General features: G+C 38.8%; 1 protein-coding gene across 2 annotated transcripts in view; it reads right to left on the bottom strand.

Moving 5' to 3' along the window:
* VCAN (versican) overlaps positions 1-22,137 on the bottom strand; it is a 114,273-nt gene that overhangs the window by 8,959 nt on the left and 83,177 nt on the right. For both annotated transcript variants that reach the window (XM_054809554.1, XM_054809555.1), the window contains exons 9-12: positions 21,735-21,848; positions 19,424-19,537; positions 12,259-12,417; positions 11,414-11,496 (exon numbers count right to left, since the gene is read on the bottom strand). In XM_054809554.1, the coding sequence (XP_054665529.1) occupies positions 11,414-11,496; positions 12,259-12,417; positions 19,424-19,537; positions 21,735-21,848 (470 nt within the window). The remainder of the gene's footprint in view (positions 1-11,413; positions 11,497-12,258; positions 12,418-19,423; positions 19,538-21,734; positions 21,849-22,137) is intronic.

The raw sequence follows: 22,137 nt of genomic DNA, 5'->3' as shown, positions 1-22,137 counted from the left end.
GCACTGTTTGTTTTCAAAGGTATCCCTTACAATCTCTCATACCAAGTGTGCTAAGTGTAAAGACTCCCCTGCCCTTGCAATAAGTGCAGCAAGCATCTAAGATACTCGGGTTATAATTATTCTGCTGGGAAACACTGCTCAAAATATCCTGAACAAGATGCCCTTTTTGAAGTGTCTATGTCATTTAAGATTCTTGTGTTTCAATGCATTACTGTCTTTTAGAAAAGTATATTGTACAAAAAGAAAAAAAAAATGAACTTCATTACTTGGCAACATGTACAATTCGGGTTTGTTTGGTTTTTAAGATCATGTCCAAAAAAGATCAGCCATATTCACAGATGAGCCAAAAACCGCTGGCGTCGTTCCAGTCGCCCTGCTGCTAGGTTCTATCTTCATATAAACTGTAATTGTCTCAGCAGACCAATGAAACCGCACTAAGGAGCAGTGTGTTTGAATTGATAAAGCTCAAGACATCCTTTTGCCAACAACCAAGCTTCAGTTGACACCTTTAGCAATACTCTTAGCTGTATCATTCATAAGATACGACTTATGTTTCTGAAAATCTAAATAGATTCAAATGCTATGTTAATGCATGGAAGAAAAGCTGCTACGACTCTTTTAGTCCTCAGCAGAGATACTTACACTGCGTGATCGCACGGAGGGACCTAAAAAGTATTAATAACTTGCTTTTTAAGCAGCATTATCATAACACCTGTGAAGTTTTCCCCGGATTAAAAATGCAAAGCACTTCCAGACTGTACATTTTAGGATATATAATCTTAATTATGTACATGACTCAAAATGTACTTCAAAGGAGATTTGGCCCACTACACTTTTCTCCTCCAGCTAGGAAGTGTGCTTTGCTGAGGTGGCTATGGAGAGGGAAGTTCAAGGCAATGCAGGGGAGTGAAGGCTGGAAGAACACACCTCAGGCTCAGGCAGGCACTACTGCACCAGACACTCTTCAAAGCTCTCAACATCCATGATGGCGTCACAATTGGGTTTTTTTATCAAAAAACTGAGGTTTCTGTGTAATCAGGTAACTGCACGACCTAGTCGTGGGGACAAGATTTTGGTCCCTGTACGTTCATTTGGTCCTTTGGGAGGCACACCACTTGTCTGCCCTGCCACCATTTCAGGCTGAAAACTGGAGCTCCTGATATGTTCTTTATGCCTTTAATTATACTGTAATAATTAATCTTTCTAGTGCAGTTTTCGTTGTTGTTGTTGTTGTTGAAACTAAAGCCCGTGCTTGACACATTGGATTTACTTGTTCTGGCTTTCTCTGCTAAAGAGCACTGAAGTTTTTCCTGTAGAAACAGGGTGGATGGTCCATGGGTTAGAGCTGCAGCTGAGACGGGGTTCAGTTCTTCAGGCTTCCTACATGGCATTAGACAATGCGCTCAGCTGGCTGATTCCCAGTGTGTAAAACAGACAATGTATTCTCTTGGCTCACACGGGGAGCTTGGATATGATGGTTAGAAGAGCCCACGAAGACATTTTGTTAAGTTCCACATTTTTGGGGAGGATTTCCTTATACGGCATTGAATTAACTCACAACCAGCATCTGCCAGTTTGGTGACAGGCTGACTTTTCACATAAATTAAACCTAAGAATGCCAGGATTATAGCAAGAGCTATAACATTAGCTAGTCACTATTTTTTCTCATTCAGATGGCTGCTAATTAAACTGAATGAGCATAGCCTTCCCATCATGAACAAGATCCTACCTTGTGGGAGATTTGTTATTTAAATTTTCAGATAACCAGCCTTATTTGAGGGACTCATTTCCTTATTAATGAGTAATCCACTCAGCTCTTTCAGATGTTTGCACTGCCGAGGTGAATCTACAAGTAAGCAGTACCTCAGCTTTGTGACACTCATTTGGAAATTTCAGCACTTCCTTTATCTCCAAAAGGCACACCAAGTGGCTGAGATCAATTGCTTGGATTTTTCATTCCAAAATAGTCAACAAGCACTGTGTTTAATGAAGCACAACAAAATAAATGACTGGTGCAAACAAAACTTTACTGCTTGACCTTCTTATTGTGTAAAGGCCAATAATCTTTTGTACCTAACTAAAACTAGGAAATAATTTACTTGAAACACATCTATTTAGATTTACAGGGTTAATGCTTTTCCTTCTGGGGAATGCTTTTGAGCATGTTTAAATAAGCTCAAAGTACAAATATGTGTTGGCGCTTTTTGGCACTTGTAATTTCCAATGTGATTTTTATTTTCTTTCATTCTGGCTGCTTCCCTATCTGATTGCTTCTTAATGCAAGACTAATGAGCCAAAACAAAAAAAACAAGGAAAGATGTAGGGACTGGCTGACTGAATACTCTCTGTGCCATTTCATCTTAAAGTGAAGCAACATTTCCTGCCTGGTATTTATCACTAAACAAGCTGAAACCACCACTGCAAAGCTTACTAGCTATTGTCCTTTGTTCCCCCCATAAATTTGCTAAGAACAGGAATACGCTTTTTTTCACAATAGCAGACAAATTCTTAGAAATCTTTATCAGGAAAGCCCCTGAACAAGTCCCTCACTGTGGAGGTTCTGTTATAATTGGATAGCTTACCTAAAAATTGCATCTCACTTTCAGTGAGTCCTAGCAATTACTCCATTTTATAGATTGGCTGAACTACAGCGAGATCAGCACAAGGTTACAGTAAGTAAATGGATCAGTTCAGAAAACCCTCTTTTTTGGCTCATGCTGTTATACAGCACTGATTCTGTTACATGAGACACTCATGGGAAGTTTGAAGGGATTGCATTTTCTTTCAATAGAAAAAAAAATCAAACAGATTACTGTGAAGATTTGGCAATGTCTGAAATACTTTCCTTAAGTTCACTTAGTATTTAAATGCATTTATACACTGGGAAAAACCAAGAAACTACCTTATACCATAGGCTCTGTTTCACTTAATTTCACCCCACTCCTGCACAGGATTTTTCTGTTTAATTTTATGAATGGGAGCAGTCTGACAGAACTCACCAAAAGCATTCATATGATTAAAAACGCCATTCAGTGAGTGCTTAAGCATATAACTTGCTTTAAAGACATAGGTGGTGCCCTAAACTCTATAGGGTGGATCACATGCACAATTCAGACACATGCTAAAGTAACTTGCTGAAGAAGGGACCAGGCGAAGCCTGTTGGTAGATCTTTGCTGGGAGAAATTCTAGTCAATTTGAAGACAACTGCTGTATTTAAACTTATCTAGAAGTACACACAAAAATCACGTCCGGACCCTGATAGTTTTTAGATCATAGTTGAATGGCTTCCCTCAAACCCTTAATCTGGGCTTTATTTCCATGGGATTTGGGAAACTGGCAGGATTTGGATCAGGCAGGCACCCAACACTCCCCATTACAGAGGCACACTGTGAGCAAGACAAATTCCCAGAAGGAGCTTTGCTAAGGACTTTTGCAAAAGATTTCACTTGAAAGGGTTTTTTGGTAACAGAGCAGTAGGATGTATTGAAAAACTCTTTGATTTCCTATGCACTAGCTTGCAAAAAAAAGGACTCTGAATAACATACTCTCATGTATATCCATGAATATCCACAAGAACTGGTTGCAGATTGAATACGCAGTAAGATTATGAAAAAAGTAAATAATTTGGGAAAGAAATCTAAGGAATACAAATGAAACAAGTTAAAAAAAAAGGCTAGCTGATGAAGTTGTAACATAAAAGCACTAGCAGTTCTATCTTTTGAGGAGAGTTGATTATGTTGTGGAGCAGATGACTAACTCTTTCACATTTTTTTTAAAACAATACCATAGTATGACAAATTTTCCTCACGAAGCAGAAACCACTAAGTATGGCAAGAAACTCCCACTAGATGGCAATGTCTACTCACTACTGAGTCCAGATACTAACTTTTCAGTAGTTCCAAAATAATAATTATTTAGAAAAGATATCTCTTTTATTGCTCTTTTATTAACTTTTTAAAAGCTAATTGAAGCCAGTGGACACAACTCGATTGACTTTTATCTGCTCTGTACCCACTCTTTGTAGAGTAATAACTTTCATCATGTTTTACACAGTGTATAGTTCAATTTTGTGGGTATACTGTGTGTGCTGGGCTTTCTGAAGTCATCTTAGTACAGAGACTGAAAAATGAATGGCAAAGAGCTGGTGAAATTCTCTTGCTAATGGGCAGGTGTGTTACCAAGAAAAGTACGTTAGGGTGTTAAAAGCTGGTTGGTATAATACATGTTCTTTGGGAGTTACACTAACGTAATTATGTATTATCAAATTGCATGGGGTGTGTGACTTATTCTTTTTGTGCACAACTACAAGGAGAGCCACTGAAAAAAAGGAAAACCCTGCACTTTGTCATTTATGTCAACAATTACTGCAGGTCTGAAGCTGTCCAAACGTTTTAGCCCAGAGCCAACCATAACGAGGCTCTGAAGTAACTGCTGACCCCCCTGGTAAAAATGAGACAAAAAACCGCTTTGTCCAAGAGGCCCTCCATACTGCCTATGACATACTGAACTAAAAATATACCTGTCATTAATAACATTATATAGTTCTCCTCCATTTAAATGCAGGTCAAATGAGCATCTTAAAAAAGAGGCTGTAATGACTGACTGCAGCACAAAACCAAAACATTTGGTAGATTTAAAATCTCCTTCTCCAAGGATCCTGTGGGACATGGGCACAATGAGCTTTTTGTTTGCAGCTGACTACAGTACTTTTTAGTTTGTTTGCTTTATTTAACCCTCAGAGGCAGGCTGCTTCCCTACAATACTCCATGCCTTTTGAAGGTTTTTGTGTGCAATAAAGTTACTCTTTCTGAGAGGGGTGCAGTTACAGATTTGCTCAAGTGAAAGCATTCTGATTCACTGACCAATAAAGGAAGGAAAAGAGAGGGCTTTGTTTTTGCCAGAATTAAACTTCTGTTTTGTTTTGTGGGTTTGGTTTGTTGTTTTTTTTTTTTTTTAAAGTAGCTACCTAACACTGACAACCTGAGGTCCAGCATTGCAAAACACAAAGCATGAACGCTCCTGTGCCGAAGGGAAGAAAAACTAACGTAGAGTCTCTGGACAGTTTTAAAAGTGGCAATATGCCCCATTACTTTCCTAGCTGGCAGCATTCTCCAAGTGACAGACAATCTGGCCACAGACACTAGCCAGCTCCTTATTACAGCACTAATCTTATGTAATGGAAGTGAGCTCACCGCCCTACAAAGCACTAATTATCAACAGCATTTTCCAAAGGATATGAATAACTCCCCTTGTGAGACGGAGGCCCAAGGCACAACCCCAAGTAGCTGTATGCGCTTAATCCATAACATGAATAGCTCCAAAGGGTTCCTTTACCACTGTGCCTGCTCACAAGGGTCCTTAACAGTGAAACGCCAGCAATCCAAACACAATGGAGAAGCTGCCAAAAGCAACACCAGATTTTTTCTATTTGGATGGGTGTGCTTTACAGCTGTAAAAGTTACTATTCACAGAACTAAGTGAATTATTTAAATTCAATTTCCCTAAGATATTTTCAAATGTCACATTGTGTTCACTCTTTCTTTGATCAAGTCAATTATTAAATGTCTCCACTGATAATGTAAGTTTTGTTATTTTTTAGTTCGTATTACATCAAACTTAAAGTATACAAAGATCCAGGTAGCTATGGATAAATTCCTCTTTTCACATAGCTGTGTGAGAATTTAGGCCTTGCTTTCTTCTCCTGTATCACTATGATTTTCCCAAACATATTTGGTGTTATTGCTTAGAGCTTTTTATGGTAATTGTGGGATGAAGATTGTCCATGATTCTCCAACTTAGAGAGTTGTTCACTATCACAGAAATGCTGGGAGAAAAGTCTGCAAAAAAGTGCAAGAATAATTTTCATTCTGTAATTTTGTTAATGTAAACAAAGTCTTAGAAATAGCCTTTTTCATTCCTGTGTAGAATGTAAATCAGAGGAAAACTAATACTTTCCCACACCAAATGCCAACAGAACAGCCCTACGACTACACTGCAATAGAAGAAAAGCAGAGCTAACAAAACACACTCTTTAAAATACTATATTATTTTCTTCTGCCTCTTGCATCTGTCAATGTAATCGTACCTGAAATGTCTTGAGCAGAAATTGGCTTGACTTTCAGGAAGTAATGAATAATGAAGCTCTAAAAATGTTGAGGTGCTGTGAGTTCTCTGAACACACTTTAGTACCTGCTCTCACAACCTTCACCTTTGAGACAAATTATCTGAAGTTAGCAACTAGGCAGATACACCAAAGTTTGCAGCTTACAAATTCCCTTCCCACTGGTCCAAGCAATCTCGGATGTTGCTGGTATTCCAAACCCATGCTTGTGGCAGTGGCCTCTAATCTTCACCTCTCACTGAACGTGCAGCACAAGTGAGGATCTAGGTTTCCTGAAAGAGCTTTCACTTTTTATGTTGCACTAACACAGCTGCAATCAACTTTTTTGATAAAAAAAGGGAACAGTTGCTGCTGCCAAAGTGTTTTTCATGTGGCCCAACAGCTCCAGAACACAAATCCACCTCTCCCAACCACCGGAAACACTGAAAAAAAATCTTGCTTTCAAAAACAGAAAAAAGAAAAGGAAAAAAAGAGAAGGAGCAGGAACACACTGTAGATGAGAAAAGACTGCTTCCTGCCATACGGATACAGTACAGCAAATCGGAACAAATTAGATTCATATGGGTGGCCAGCAATGGATTCCGCAATTCAGTATAATTATAGCTTATTTTGTTCTGCATATTGGACAAGGTAGCCTAAGCTTAGCCAAGGAGCTCCTTTGAAGACATGCTTTGACCTTAGCCAAGAAGGTTCCAATTTGGTTTTTAAAGAAATTGCAAAAAAAGGACAAATGTAAGCAAATTGGCCTGGCCAATAAAATCCAGTATAATGAAATACCGGTTACCTTGAAAACAATTTGTTTATGGAAAAGTAGCACCTGGACTGACAATTAAACTTTAGGGCATGAGAGGTATGACCCAATTACTTTATTCATGTTATTTTGCACTTTTCAAGCCCAGTCTGTGTTTGGGACGCAGTGGGTACAGCACACTGAAAGGGTGTCTTTTACCAGGTGATGGTGAGACTTTATCTACACAACCCAATCCATTGCATAAGATTATGCCACTTTGCCCGAAAGGCAGGAAACTCCTGAGCAGTTTTAAATTAAAAACCAGATTACAATTAAGAAATAAACCTGCCAAAATCCCCTAAAAGCATACAGATAACTATGCAACACACACTTCAGAGAGGCAGATCAAAAAGCCTCCTCAAGTTCTGTTTACAGGAACAAAGTCTGCAATACTATAATTTAGGAATGTGCCCATTTCTGTTAGGATAATTTTCCTTCTCTTAAAAGTTCCTGTTATAGAAAACAGGTAGACTCAAAAGGGATATGGACAAATGTCTTGTGGACCAGAATTTTTTAAATACTGTTCCTTTTTTTCTCACTGAATCCAATTGTACTTGCTTCGTTAATCAAGATGCCAGCATTTTCCTTGAGGAACTCTAAGAATCAGAGCATGTATTTACAAGATAACTCTTCATCTATTCCAAGACTCACTTACTGGCATTATTTTTGGAAGTTAAATGTAATTACAGTTGATATATGAAAAACCTGCACAGGAACTGAGGGCTTTTTTTGACTGCTGCTGGTTTTGATCAATTGCTAACAGCCAGTGTTTTCTATAGGAGTTAAAAAGAGAATTCCAGGATATCAAAAGTGGCTGACTATAATTACTCCACTACTAGGCACCTAAATAATTGCCCCTATTTTCAACAGGGCTATGAGCCTGTCAAGGGTACTCCAGGTTCAGCATAGCTTTCACCATAAGAACCTTTATTCTGTATGCTCGCTTTTTAAAAATCTTGGTCACATTGCCCCACATGCCTTAAAAAAACAAACAAACCTCCCATCCCACTGAAGGGGCATGAACTGATCTCATCTGGACACTGCACAGAAAACCGAATGGCCCTTGCTTATTTGATTGGTGAAACTAACATCCACTGATTCATGAGAGAAGGGAAATTTCTGCAACCTCAACTGAGAATTTAAGCTTTCTCACATGACTAGGCCAATGACAAAGGTGAATTTATCACTCTCATCTCACATGAACTGACAAGAAGTGCCCTCAAAAAAAGCCCTCTCCCCTCCTGTATTTTGGGAGGCAATGCAAGTGAGACAGCACAAGACTTATATGCCAGGGCTGCATATGACTATGAAGTGCACAAAAAATAGCTAAGGTGGGCATGTGTATTCAATAGCTCACTGCAGTTAGAGACAACGCGCAGTGCACTTGGAAGCATGTTTGTTGGTTTTCACTAAGGAACTCCTGTACATGCTTTGTCCAACTATCATATTTAACGGTGGCTAGGACTTAGCTTCAGTTAAAAAAATCTGGAAAAACACAACTTGGCATGAGCTGAAAATGTCAAAAAATGACTGACTTCCTTCCATTGAACCCATTGGTTGAAATACCTTTTAGGTGCAAAGTAAAAAAAAAAAACAACTTGATCCCTTTTCCAGAAATTACTAATAAAATACATGCCAACACCTGGCAAAAGAGTTCCTTTCAACATACTGAAGTTGTGGGTTTCCTTATGTCCATGGAAAATTAGTACTAAAGTAATACAGACATAGTTCCATAATCTCCAATGGTAGGGTCTGTGCTTCAATGATTCCCAATTCTAGGAGGGCTTTTTGGTTCAGAAGGAAAACTCACGTGAAAGAGAAATCACTAAAACATATCACTGCTATGTCATCTGAGCAGTACTGGGTTAACAGCAGCACTGGTCCCTCACTTCCATCCACATGTCTTGCTGCTGCTGCTATTGTTCATTTGCTTTTTCGAAGTCTACCAAACATCAGAACTGTTTCGGTTTTTTTAAATCCAAAATCTAATAAAATCATTTAAGCATGATTTTCAGATTAAACTGAGCTGTTACTGGCAGAAAATTCAAACAAGTATCAAGATGAATGTACATCGCTTGTAGATGGACAGTCTATCTAAGAGGTGGAGCGACTTTTCTGATAGTATCTCCAAGAAATCCTTTATATCAGGGGAATCCTCAGCAGACTTGACAAGTTTTTCTCTATGCCAGAAGTGTTGAATAGAATTGTAGATAGATAATATTATCTTGGAGAAAGCATGGAGCTTGGCAACATAGTTAGAAACAGCTGAATTACAGATGTGCCCTGATATGTAAAACACAAGAAGGCTATTTAGATTTTGGCTATATACAAGAGCTACCTTTAATCTCAGAAATTCAAGTTAGAACCTGAGTGTTGATTTAATAATGCTGATTTTTATGATGACAAATTATATTAATGCATTTAACGCTATCATGACTCCTGTTCACCTGCAAATACCTAAACAATGTAATTTTTTGACCTACACAGTATTCAAATTCACTTGAATTTTAAGACATCATCAGGCAAGTACATTTGATGTACATATTTAATTATGTTATTTTTCCTATTAATTACTAGAGAAGTAATAAATCACTGTAACCAGAAGAGTGGTTAAAAAGTATGAAAAATAAGTTAAAAACTAGGGAAAAGGAGCAAATGAGGAAGCTGGTCAGAACCATGGTATCCAGAAACCATATGGAGTAAGTTATGAGGGAAAGCTATTGAAGCAATGAACATGAATGATTTCAAGAGACACCTAAATTGTTTCCAAAGGAAGAGACAGAGGGAAGTTGTTAAAAAGAAAAGAAAAATAAAGTGGAAAAAAGATCAATCAAAAGAGAAATCTGTTGGACAGATGGTCTTATTCTATTCCTAGAATATCTTCATTTCCTAAAATTGAAAAGTAAAGTAAAAATGTAATACCACATTTGCTCAGTAACCTGAACTAACTAATAGAATCTCAGCCCTAATTTTATTTCCTTGAATTCATCATTCAGTGACATACCAAATTTGTCTTTGGAATATACGAGCATGTATCTTGTTTTACACTTCCCAGTATAAGGTGGGCTGCCCCTTCAGGCACAACATTTACACCCAAATTTATCTCACCTAACTTTAGATCCCTTAGTGCAGTGCAGGCTCCTTGACCAAGCACTGCATACAGCCTGGACTACCCCTGAGCTCCAACCAAACCTAAACCACCCTCAGAGAGTGCCTCTTACTGTCAGTGATGTGTAGAAAGCCACATCAGGAGACAGAGAATAAACTCATCCAGAATGAGTAGAGTTCAAGTCCATGGCACATCTCATGTTTCCAAAAATACATGAGAATAGGCAACAGAAAACAATGAAATGAAACTCTTCTGCTTAGATCCTACAAGACTTTGCAGCTCCAAGCACAAATGGGTTCATTGGATGCACTGAGTGATCAGTCAGACAAGAAAAATTTTGTCACCTTTTTCTTCCCCCCCTGTGCTGTCACCTGCCACACATGGTAGTTTCCCCAAGAAATGGCTTATTTACAAGTCATTTCAGAGGACTTTAAACCTCTGGTTATTTCATGAAATGTAAATAAACAAAGCCTGCTTTGCCCCAGGTGTCTTTCTACATAAGTTGCAGCCGCATGGTATGCAGCAATTGTCATTGCGTGCATGTGTGAGCATGTGCATATGAATATCCAGATGCTTTTTGCTTTAAGAAGAATTCACAACTGGAAAGGAAAATAATAAGCATAATCAATTTCTTTTTTTTTAAAGTAATGTTCCGCAGTGGGTGTTAAACATCAATAAATCACTTGTCTCTTCTACAAAAGAGACTGTTTTGAATTGGAAAGAGCTCAATCATTTCCTGTATCCATCAGAACTTTGATTTAGGATAGCTAAAGGTGGGTAGAGAGTGTTCTCATCTCCTTCTGCTGATTGTCCTTCTTGTTTTAAGGCAATAAGAAGTATCAACAGCATCTTAAAATTTTATGGACAGATTATTGGTTACAGGCCTCCTGAACCACCTAGGGATGGCTGTTTCTCCAGCCTAGCTGTAGAGCTGCCGTACAGAACAATCTCCAGTACTCAAGAGGCTCCTTTGTGGACTCTCACAGACTCAGCAAACAGCAAGAGCTTGAATGTCCTATTCTCATCCAAAAAATGCATCCTGCTCCATATACAGAAGGGAAAAAAGAATTACCACATATGTCTTTGTATAAGAGCAGAAGAGCACAAACTAGCTCCAGCAGAGACCCTTAAATTACAGTCTCAGACTTTTTGAGTTTTTCTGTTGGGAAGCTTTGAGAGCTCCCGCAGGTACAATATTAAGAACTAAGAATAAGATTTTAGAACTATACCACAAAACAGTAGTTATCCCAACACAAGAGTTTGCTGGCTGTTTGCTTGGGTGCATATTTAGTGACTGCATTTTTTCATGCAGCTTCCTTCATTGCTGGTGGGAATTTGATAAGCCACCACAAAAAGAAATGAATGAGTGATTTCATTTCAAAGGCATCTTACCAGTGGGCTACCATCAGTCCAGCGGAAATCACGCTCAAACATCTTGTCATTGAGGCCAATCCACTGGTAGTCATGCCCAATACCTAAGGAACCAGAAGGATATTTTTATTAAGCTTCCCATAAAAGGAAGAGATTTCACCAAAGAAAATAAAAAGAATTTACACAGAATGAATCAGACATCCTGTTCTTAAGATTCTTCTAATCATTATGCAAACAACTATTTACAGGCTGGTTTTTAGCTTTTCAATTTTAACTTGGGATGTCTATAAAAATGCAGATTCTCATCCAACATTTTTAAACAGTCTTGTCTCTTCCCTCCTGATGGCATCTCTCAAAGAAAATAGATCCTACCTGAGTGCATATGAAGGGTAAGGAAAAACAAATCAAAAAAAGATGAAAATAATAAAAGCACATATTTTAATCTACATTTTTCAAGTTTTGGTTAGGCTGTGACCAGTGCTGTCTAGACTGTGTGACACAACATACAGGAACTATTTCTTTATGACTACTTAGTACAACATATGGTGGCATGGTCATTGATGTCATGCACACAAATAATCTAAAGCCTCCAGAAAACAGTGTTTCATCAATTTCCAATGCCAAAACAATAGCTCCAGTTCTCTTCCTCAAAACCAAAGTATTTTCTATGTAACAAATAATAACTTCCTAGTGATAGGGAACTTGCATTGCAAAAGTAATCATGAAGGACACGGAGTGTGCCTTTTAAACATTCTAAAATTATATTTTAAGACAGAGATGTAAAAGCTGAGTGATCAGGAGGATATTTCACTAGCTCTGAACCCTCAGCGCCCGCTCTTGTTTAGAGGAATCCTAACAGTACATACGGTTCACAAATATCTGTTCCTCATGAGACAAGATGCTTGTCAAGTGTGCTCCCTGGAGACGGCATTCTCTTTCGGCCGTGTCCCACGTACGCCGATGGGCGAAGTATTTGTAGCACTGTCCTTGGAACTTGTGCCAGCCATAATCACACGTCTCCGTGTCTGTGACAAACAAATAAATCACAGCTCTGTCAATGGGCGTGAAATGCAGGCGTGTTTTGTGCAAGTGAATGGATTTTCTGCAGGGCAAAGGTTCAAGAAGATACCCACCCATTAAGCAGTACAAATGCAAACAATCAAGACTCATCCTTGAGACCTCCTTACATTTTCAAGTAGTTCTGTTTACCCAGTACAAGCTACAAAAATATTACTTATGTGAGGAGTATAATTGCAACTGGCAACTTTGTGAGCTTCCACTGATCAAATTGTGCTGTATCTGGACAATCTCAGGAGGTCATCTTCAGTTCGTAACTCTGGATGAATGAAATGCCTGGATGTTGGACTCCAGTTAGTCTACATTTCATCTGAGTTTTCTGAATATGCACATGGGAATGGGAATTTTTACTTGCAAGGGCAAATAGAGAGTCTTTGAGTGACTGTACTGAATTGCCTCAGTTTGGAAGAAACTGATAACTGAAAATAGTATGAAGGAAAGTGCTTGTGATTGTTCAGGCCACAGATGCAAAGCCACAGTATTATCTTTCTGAACTTACCCCTCCAACTCCTCCTACAAATCTCATCTTCCTTGACAAAGTCTAACTTAATAAACTTTAGGCATCAGATTCTAAGGCAGGCCGTAAAGCTGAAATACAAAGTAGTGACACATTGTCTGTGCTTGTATGAGGGATGGTACTGATAAGAATGCATAATAGAGAGAAGTTCGCATCAGCCAGTATATCCTTTCATCTAAAGAGAAATAAACACGGGCCTTGGAACAGTAACAATTCATGGATTCGATGTTAATTATTTTGTGAAGGTTAGGCAGCTGCAAACAGAATTGATGGCAAGAAACAACAAAGTTCTGGTTCCAAGTTTGCTTCTGCACCAACACTGCCAGAATGAATCACAGACAAAAATCAGTATTAATGAGCATAACAAACATGGTGCCTGAATGGGTCTGAGCTGTGCTTGATGATGAGAAGACTTTGCCCCTGAGAAGAGAGAGTTTTAGAGAGGAACAGGAGAAACAATACAGAAAACTCAGACTGTTTTGGTTATGGTAGATGAAATGGCATCAAAAAGGACCCTGTGGCACAGGATTACAGCTTGTTCTGACTACAGCCGCTTCGAGCTATCTAAGTACTTGATAGTTCACACCGATGGGCCTTGGCTGCAGGATGTGGAACAAAAACACAAAGCTTGGCCTTGCTCATCCCACCCACCAAACAGGAATTTGCCACTTCCCACCAAGTTTTATCAATTCCCAAACAAAACTGTGACTGAAAGCAACTGCCTTGCCTTTCCTGGGTATGAAATAGGATTTCTTATTTTCAGTAAATAAGAAATAAAGTCAATATACTCAATAACATGCTTAGGCCAAAGGGGCTCTTTCTGCATTAGTACAGAAAAAGCCAAATATTACAGAATATGCCAATGACATATGACTGCAAATTCTTTAACTATGATATTTTTAGGTTTGAGCAGCTACCACCTGAAAGACAATCATGGAATATTTTTTTCACAACACAAGGGTGGTTAATTCATGGAAGGAAGAGGCCTTTCACATCCTGAAGCATGAAAGTGTCCATTTTTTTAAAAGTTTTTAAATCTCCCAAGATAAAAAATAGAATTACATGTACATAAATGGATTTAGAAGTGCAAGCATATCACTTCGGAGGCTTACCAGAATTTCTCTGGCAATTCCTGACAACACTAATAACGCAGCAGTCATTGTCTTAGGAGTCTGGTATTAAAATTGCTTTCTAAAAGTCATCAGTATGGACATAAATGTACCAAATACAAAGGCATAATAGGGCTTACACTGATTATCTCTCTTCTATTTTCAACAAGTTAAGCTGTAGAAAACTGCTTGTGCCTTGAGTAATCCCAGCTATGAAAAAGGAATGTAATCTATATTACCGACTTGTTAGTTTTTTATCTTTTCCCTCTTTGTAGTCTGTATGAGGTGCAGGCTGCAGATACAGCTTTAATCTCTGGTATCTAGGCCATTTTGAAGTTTAGTCTGTCTTTTGCTTTCTAGAACATTTGTTTAACCACACAATGCTGACTAACAGTGTTATGTCCTTTGTGAAGGCACTTAAGATTTTATTATTCATCTTGTTCAGGGACTCCCTTGTCCCACAGGAAAGAAGTCAGATAATAACAAGCAGCATTGCATCTTGAGAAGATTGTGGCCAGAGAGCACTTCCAGGCTATTCTAATCAAGCCTTCCCTGGCCTCTGCTAGGGAAGAAGTGCACGATTCGAGAGATCTGCTGAAAGGCATATGGGGGAGGCAAAGAGGCTTGAAAACACAAAACATTGTAGACTGGATTCAAAGTATGAGATATAATGGCCTGAGCATAAATCATAAATAACAAAATTTCTCTTCTTAAAATAGGGGATGCCAAACACTGACATAGGTACTCTTAGTTGAAATGCAGACACTGCAGTGCACATACAACTCCTCCCTCCTTTCCAAGATGGCATGTTGTTTTCCAAAAAGGAAAAGTTTAATAACAACTTCTGCACGTGTTTATAGCCCAAATCTACAAATACAGAAAAAGACAGGGCTGATGGCTATAAAATACATAGGGGTTTATAGGATTTTGTCTAGAAACTTTTTCTAGAGAAGCTGTGGCTGCCCCTGGCTCCCTGGCAGTGTTCAAGGCCAGGTTGGATGGGGCTTTGGGCAACCTGGGCTAGTGGAGGGTGTCCCTGCCCATGGCAGGGGGTTGGAACTAGATGGGCTGTGAGGTCCCTTCTAACCCAAACCATTCTAGGATTCTGTGATTTTTAGAAGGGAAAAAAGAGAATTTTTATTGTTTGTTTTTGAGAGAAGAGGTTGATGAGAAGAGGGGGAAAAGGAATGGAGAAAAAGAGAGTAAGGAGGTTAGAGGATGAAAAATGCAAACCAGACAAGTAAAAATGTGGGGACTGTTCCATCTCTGCAGTGCTTTGTCCTGAGTGTGTGTATCTTACTACATTAACAAAGCTGAAAGGGTAAGGGGTCCATATGGGTATAAGTTTTTAATGCCTTTACTGAACCAGTAAAGTTTAATTGCAGATGGCTGTAAATTTTCTGACCTGATCACTTGTGAGCAGAGTAGGTACAAGCACTTACTGAATACAATACTTCATGTTCATTGTATACTTATCCAGGGAGGTAATCACAGTTTTCCGTAACCTTATTCCAGAACGTGATGGAAAGACTGAAACACTGCTTGCCATATTTATGGTGTTTTAAAAGTTGTCTGACTAGTCTTAAGATTTATGACAATTTACAGGCTTTTTCAGTGATGTGTGCAAGGACTTACACAGTTTCTGTTCTCTGTAACTGCAATTGTATAGGTATAAAAACATCTCTAAATACGGCTTTGAAAAAAAAAAGTTCTCTGTAGGTTTAATACATAGATAGGTACTGCTTTTTCAACAGCTGCAATAAGCTGCTGACAATAGCTCCCTTGTCTTTAAAGAAATTCCATAAGAGGCTTAAAGAAAACAAAGACTGAAACACAGGTACTAGAACATAATGAGAGTCTTACTCAGCTGTGAATTGTATCTGTGAGTGTCAGCCTTCAGCTAATGAACAAATGCCTGAGACCCATTAGCCCACACATCTTGAGGAGAAATCATTTCTCTGGTAAATATTCAGAATAATCCCCTCTCAGCTGAAAGATATCAGTTAGAGACCATCTGTTTTCAGAAAGTATCTTTACACTGAGCCCTTCTCAAATACTTCCATCCCAAGCTACCAAGCCCTGGGAACGAAGTGAATCAAATGAGACTGGAGTAATCACAGACATTTGAACAATGAAGTTGGGTTATAAAAAAACATTGTTCCTGATATGATGACTTTAAAAAACACAGTTGTTTTGTTTTCAGAACCTGGAAGAGAACAGCTGGTTGATTTATCCCAAGGAGGCATGTCCCATAACAAACACATATGTGCCATTTTGGCACACAGGTCCATGCGTGCAGCTGCATTTGGTAAACAGGCTAGCCTAGGTGCGCCTGCGGAGATCCTGCAGTGGAGAAAGCCAAATTTTAAAACACAAACACTGTTCCTGAAAGCAGGTAGACACCAGTTAGAACAGCAAAAGGAGAAAAAGAAAAGGAAACTCTAGCCAACCAAGGAAGGAACAGGTGCTTATGCAGTTCTCATGAAGAACTCTTATTCCTGAAACTTAGGTTCAAATTGCAAGTCTCTACCATTTTGTTGTTTCCCATGTTTCATGAAGTAAGGTACTCCTCATCAGAAATACAGATGGCCAGATAATGCACCACTGGTCCTTGGGGACTATTCTTTATAGTTGGTTCTACCAGCCCAGTGTGAGACAGGGCATCAAACAACCCTCCTCTCCTCTTTCCCCAAACATGGAGCTTGCAAAGCAATGCTTCAGGCAGCAAAATTGAGATGATCTGAGCTCTGGGCTCTCTTATCTGGACACTGAGAGCTCTCATAAGGGGTTTTCACAGAGGGATGACAGTGGAAAGACTGATGGCTCCCCCAGGATAAGACTCGCATCAAGATCTACTGTAGCCTGCAGTTACCCTTTCAAAAAGTGTTTTTGGGATATTTTAAGAAGTGATGTTCAAATGTCACCAAGTGGCATGCGGAATATGCATCTGTACTTTGAAAAGTTACATGTGGAGGGCAAAAGAGGGTATTGTCTAGCAGTACTCCGCTCACATTTAACCTAGTCTGAACCAGAAGCAATGCTGGCTTACTGAACTACCAACCTAGTTCAAAAAGGAAACACCCTCAGCTGCTCTATTCCTAACATCAGACAACTTTAGCTCTCTTCAGGAAGAAGTTCCTGGGCTCAGATTGTCTGCTGAACTGTTTCCACCTGGCAAGAAAAACGGCTGTCAGGGAGCCAATTACAGCTCACTGAGTCGCAGGACTGATTTCCTCACCCTAGGTTAGATCACCCTGAAGGCTCCTCTAACTTCTACCACCTGCTGGAGCTCCCTGATGTGCAGCTGCACTGTCCTCTGGTCACATCCCCTCCTAATGCTGACATAGGTGTAATATATCAGCTTAAGATCCCTTAGTCTAGAAAAATCTCACAGGGACATTCGGGTGAAATTCTGAGCTCTCATTTTTCCTACACCAGTGTTGTGGGACCACGATGCTGTGGAGTTGTCTCCTACTTTGAGCTTCATTTCTAGAGGCAATGCAGGCTCGCTGCTTCCATTCCCTTCCATGGCATTTGAATACTCAGCACTGAGCGTTAGAAAGCCCTTCAGCTTGACTTTTTTTTGAAGCTTTCTAAAATGAATAGTATATATTGGAGAAAAAGAAAAAAAAAAAGAGTAATGAAATATAATCTCGGTGTGCTGAACTCCACCTTTCCTGTGGCACTGAGGTACGCATTCTGTCGTTCTGGCTGGTCTTTAAATCTAGTGAGGTCAGGACTGGTGCCTTGAAATAAAGCCTGCTTGCCAGACAACCGTGTCTGAATCGCCAACACAGTTTTATTTTGTCTGGTGGAGTGGAAATTTGGCACTAAATGCTTTTCCCAAGTCCCAAACCACTGCAGGACTTTAAGTGGAGGAAATTTAAATTCCAAAGCTGAGTGAGCAGGGCTCTGGTTCTGATTGACAAACTAGGAAATGTTCCCATTAACCACCTAAAATGCGCTCTCAGGTTGGTCATAAAAAGCAGCTTAAAGCTACCATGGTACTCCGAGCCACTCGCTACTATGGATTTGCTCAGCTGAAGGGGAGGAGGAAGGGAATGAGAACATTTATACCTTCTGTTGTGAAAAAACAGTCAACTTATAATTTTGGAGAACAGATTCAGAAAGTCCTTTCAAATTACAAGGTCAGCCAGACTACTGAAAAAGCTAAACAGTGAAAAGTGCTGGAGCTGGTCAGCTTTGAGAGTTTTCAGCTCTAACAAACAAATGTCTATAGGTTGAGCTTAAAGAGTTTGCAAACTGCCTTTCAAGATGAGAAACAAAGATGAAGAAGATGCACAATATTAATTAAAGGTCTAGTTCATTCACCTGTGACCAAAACCAATCAGCTGAAGAAAAAGAGAAAAGCATTTTCATAAGCTTTAGAAAGTACACTTTAAAACACCATTTCTTTTTCCTATGGAAATGCTTTCATTAATGTTACTGACAGAACAGATTTTGCTACCCTATTCCTCCTCCTACATGCACATATTGAGTAAGCATTTGCACTGTAAATATTTCTTGTAAATACAGTGGGATTTCTTGCAGGCAGTGTTCTAACAATTACAGAGACTTGGATGTTTAATCTGATTTCAGCTGTCCAGTTTAGAAAGACTTTTACAACTTCCTTGTAATACTGATCCTGCACCTACTTTTCCTAAAATAATCACAGATCAGTTTGAAAATTCTGGGATGAAGTTGTCAAGCCTATGGTCCCCAGTGGATGGATATATAATCTGGCATATTCCTTAAACTATTTCTACTTTCCAGCGATGCTTGTTGGAAGTGATGAGTTCTGATATGTCCTTCACACTGTATATAGTTTTTTAAGACAGAAGCTCGGTTAAAGAGTAACTCTACTCCCACTCATTATTCCCTTAACATTACTACAGTAATGAGATAACCTTGGTTTTTGCCTTTCCTGTAGCTTACAAGCCAGGATGAACAAGCTGGCTTGCCTTGGAGCCATCTGAAAACTGCATGGCTCTTGTTATGTTGACACAGAAACTGCCCAATATATCAGCTTGTATTCCGTACAGCAGTAACGTGACTTCCAGTCAGGTTAGCATGTGGATAGAATTTGCTCTCATCCATCTGCAAAAGGTAGTGCAGATGTAACCTTAAACAAAAAGTCCTGAGCCACAAATCATGGGAGTCTAACATACTCAAAAATTATATTCTCTCCTCGTCACTGAAGACTTCCCACAGATTTTGACAGTTTCTTCCACCCTCTCGGTTTTAGGAGGCTTTGCCTAGTTATTCCAGAATGGTGTTGAAATGGAAACAGATGACCTCTATCACCATGAAGTAAAGAATACACCTTACCTTGTTCACAGAGAGCACCTATATAGCTTGGCAGACACAAGCAAGTAAAGGTATTGAGGCCATCTATACAAGTGGCTCCATTCCGGCATGGGTTAGACTGGCATTCATCAATATCTACAACATAAAGATAAAAATGTTTTTATAATCCACCCACCTCCTAGAAGGGAAATGCTCTTCAGCCTTAGTCATACTTATTATTAGGACCAGTTCAATTCAGAAACATGAAGTATTGCAAAAGATTCAAGTGACCAGTTATTTGCATGATAACTGATCTCACTGTGCACAACCATCGTTTCTCTTCATCCACAAGCCAAGAAGCAGTTTCCTCAGGAAATATGACATTACTAATCCACAATTTTATATCCTGCACTCTGACTCCTGAGTTAATTTCTAAAATCTAGAGCTTCAGTCCCTCATTGTGTAGCTGAGAAAGAAGTGATACTGTGCAGTGTGTAGTACTTTCCCGTACTGGTGGAAAATTTGACTTGAGTGTATGACTATAGCACTAAAAAACTCTTATCAAGTACTGGAGACCTCAGATATCTTCTGAATCTCAAATATTTGAAATCTTATCATATATCATCAAACAGACTGCTAATTTAAGTCTGCAGAGCAGCATGCCCTGGCATCTTATCAGTTTCTGATTTCTGATTTCTTCCTTGTCTAATCTTATCAAGATAAAAACAAAGCATCATAAAGACAATCTCACTAAATGACCAGCCAGATAGTAACATTCATAGTCCTGTACAGGCTAACTGCTGAGTCTATGGCTCTAGAGTAAACAAATAACATTTCTTTTCCCCACTCCTCTGGTTGCTAAAATACTTTGTCTTCACCTTCTAAATTGGAGCACTAGTTCATTTAATATAATTACTTTGTGCATGTACTTTGTGCACAGGTTATAAGCTAGTATATGTCTTTATAAAGATCATGTGGCATTTATTTATTTAAAAAATATTACTTCTGTTCAAATTGTAGGTCTTATTTTTTCCAGTCATTTGGAAAGCTCTCAAGTCAATGTTTTATGCAGAATATCCCTGACTCTAAGTCAACATTTTATGCCTTATATCCAGAATACCCCTGAATTCAGAGCTAAAAATGCTGAGGTTTACTTTCTTAAGCACCACGGAACATATTTCTATATGTTGACTGGCCATGCAGTGTCCTGCTCCAATCCGTTAATAAGCCACTAAGATTTCTAGGACACAAGAAGTGACCAGATTATTCTTTTACAATCTGAAAACAAAAAAGAAAATTATTATCTCTGACTTCTGGTTTGCAACCAGGGGATGTCATGTTCCTTATCAAACAAGAAGATTTAAGATGCAACACTAAAACTTGATATCTACCAGCAACAACTTACTAGGGAACTAGCAACTCATCAACATGAGCTAGAAAAGGAGAGAAAAACACTGGACGGTTATTTTTTTAATCACATACTGTCTTACAGAACACAAATAAAACCATAGTAATCCTGACAATTATGCTGCACTGTTATGAACCTTTGGGTGGGGTTGGGTTTTTTTCTCCCAAGCTATATATGATGAGTTGAACTCATTTTAGCAACATTGCATGAGTTTTTTTCTTTCAAATTTGGTAGGCAACTGTGTAACAGGCAAGTTCAGGGTATTTATCAGGGCATGAAACTTAAAACTTTTCAAAAGCGTAAACCAGCTCTAACTAAACAGCCAAACTACCACTTTTATCATAATTTGGCTTGCTGGTTGGAATGAAAAGCTGGTTATGCTGAACTGTACTGGTGAGTCTCTTGAAACTCACAGTCATAGCAGGTAAACACAGATGTCACAGGCAGCTTGAAGAAGTCCTCAGCTAGAAAAGTTATCAAAATAATAATTTATACCAAAGATGTATATGATTATGATCATATTTACCATTTCCTTGAGAAAATAGCAAGCTGGCATTCAGTGCTCAGCTACCCAGTCACATTTGGGATTAGTTTATTATACCATCCTTTCGAATAATTACACAAAGCTCGTAAGAACTATCCCAAATATTAATGTTTATTTCATTTTATTTGATGTATTTATGAATTTAATGTTATGAATTCTAGGTCATGTAGTTCATTTACAATTCTCTTAAGTTTGTGTGTGTAAACATCTGTGCCTTTATGGGGAGAGAGAAAAGGCGTAAGTGGACCTCCTTCATTTTATTGTTCTCTTAAGTAAGGCCTCACTGTAGAATTTTTCAAATGTCTATGTATTCTTCAATTTCAAAACACACCACTTCTGCAGATCCCATGTATAAAAACTTAATGCTAGACTTAATCAGTTTCTAGATGGCATCAGCTTACCTAATTCACACTGCTCGCCGTTGAAACCTGGCAAACATGTACAGATGTAAAATGAACCACGCGGATAGCAGGTACCACCATTAAGGCAGGGATTGCTTTTGCATGGATCTTGGCCTGTTAAACAAGAAAAAGAAAATTGACTCTGTTTCAAGGAACTGATGTCTTTTGGATTTTTTGGAAGAAGAAATCTTTCTTCATTTCTGCATTGATGTTGCAGGCTTTACTGTCGTTACAGAAACTCTATTTACATAATAGACTACTGAGCAGAAGAGAGTTTTGTAAAATAGTAAAGCTTATTTTCAGGCATCACTATTTTCAACGTCAACAACATGGCACTTATTATGAACCAGTATAAATAATTTTCAGAATTACATTTTTTCATAGCAATTTGTACTATGTTTGG

The sequence above is a fragment of the Grus americana genome, chromosome Z (genome assembly GCF_028858705.1).
Source record: "Grus americana isolate bGruAme1 chromosome Z, bGruAme1.mat, whole genome shotgun sequence".
Lineage (NCBI taxonomy): Eukaryota > Metazoa > Chordata > Aves > Gruiformes > Gruidae > Grus > Grus americana.
The sequence above is the reverse complement of the archived record's forward strand: the minus strand, read 5'-3'. Positions and strand labels throughout refer to the sequence as shown.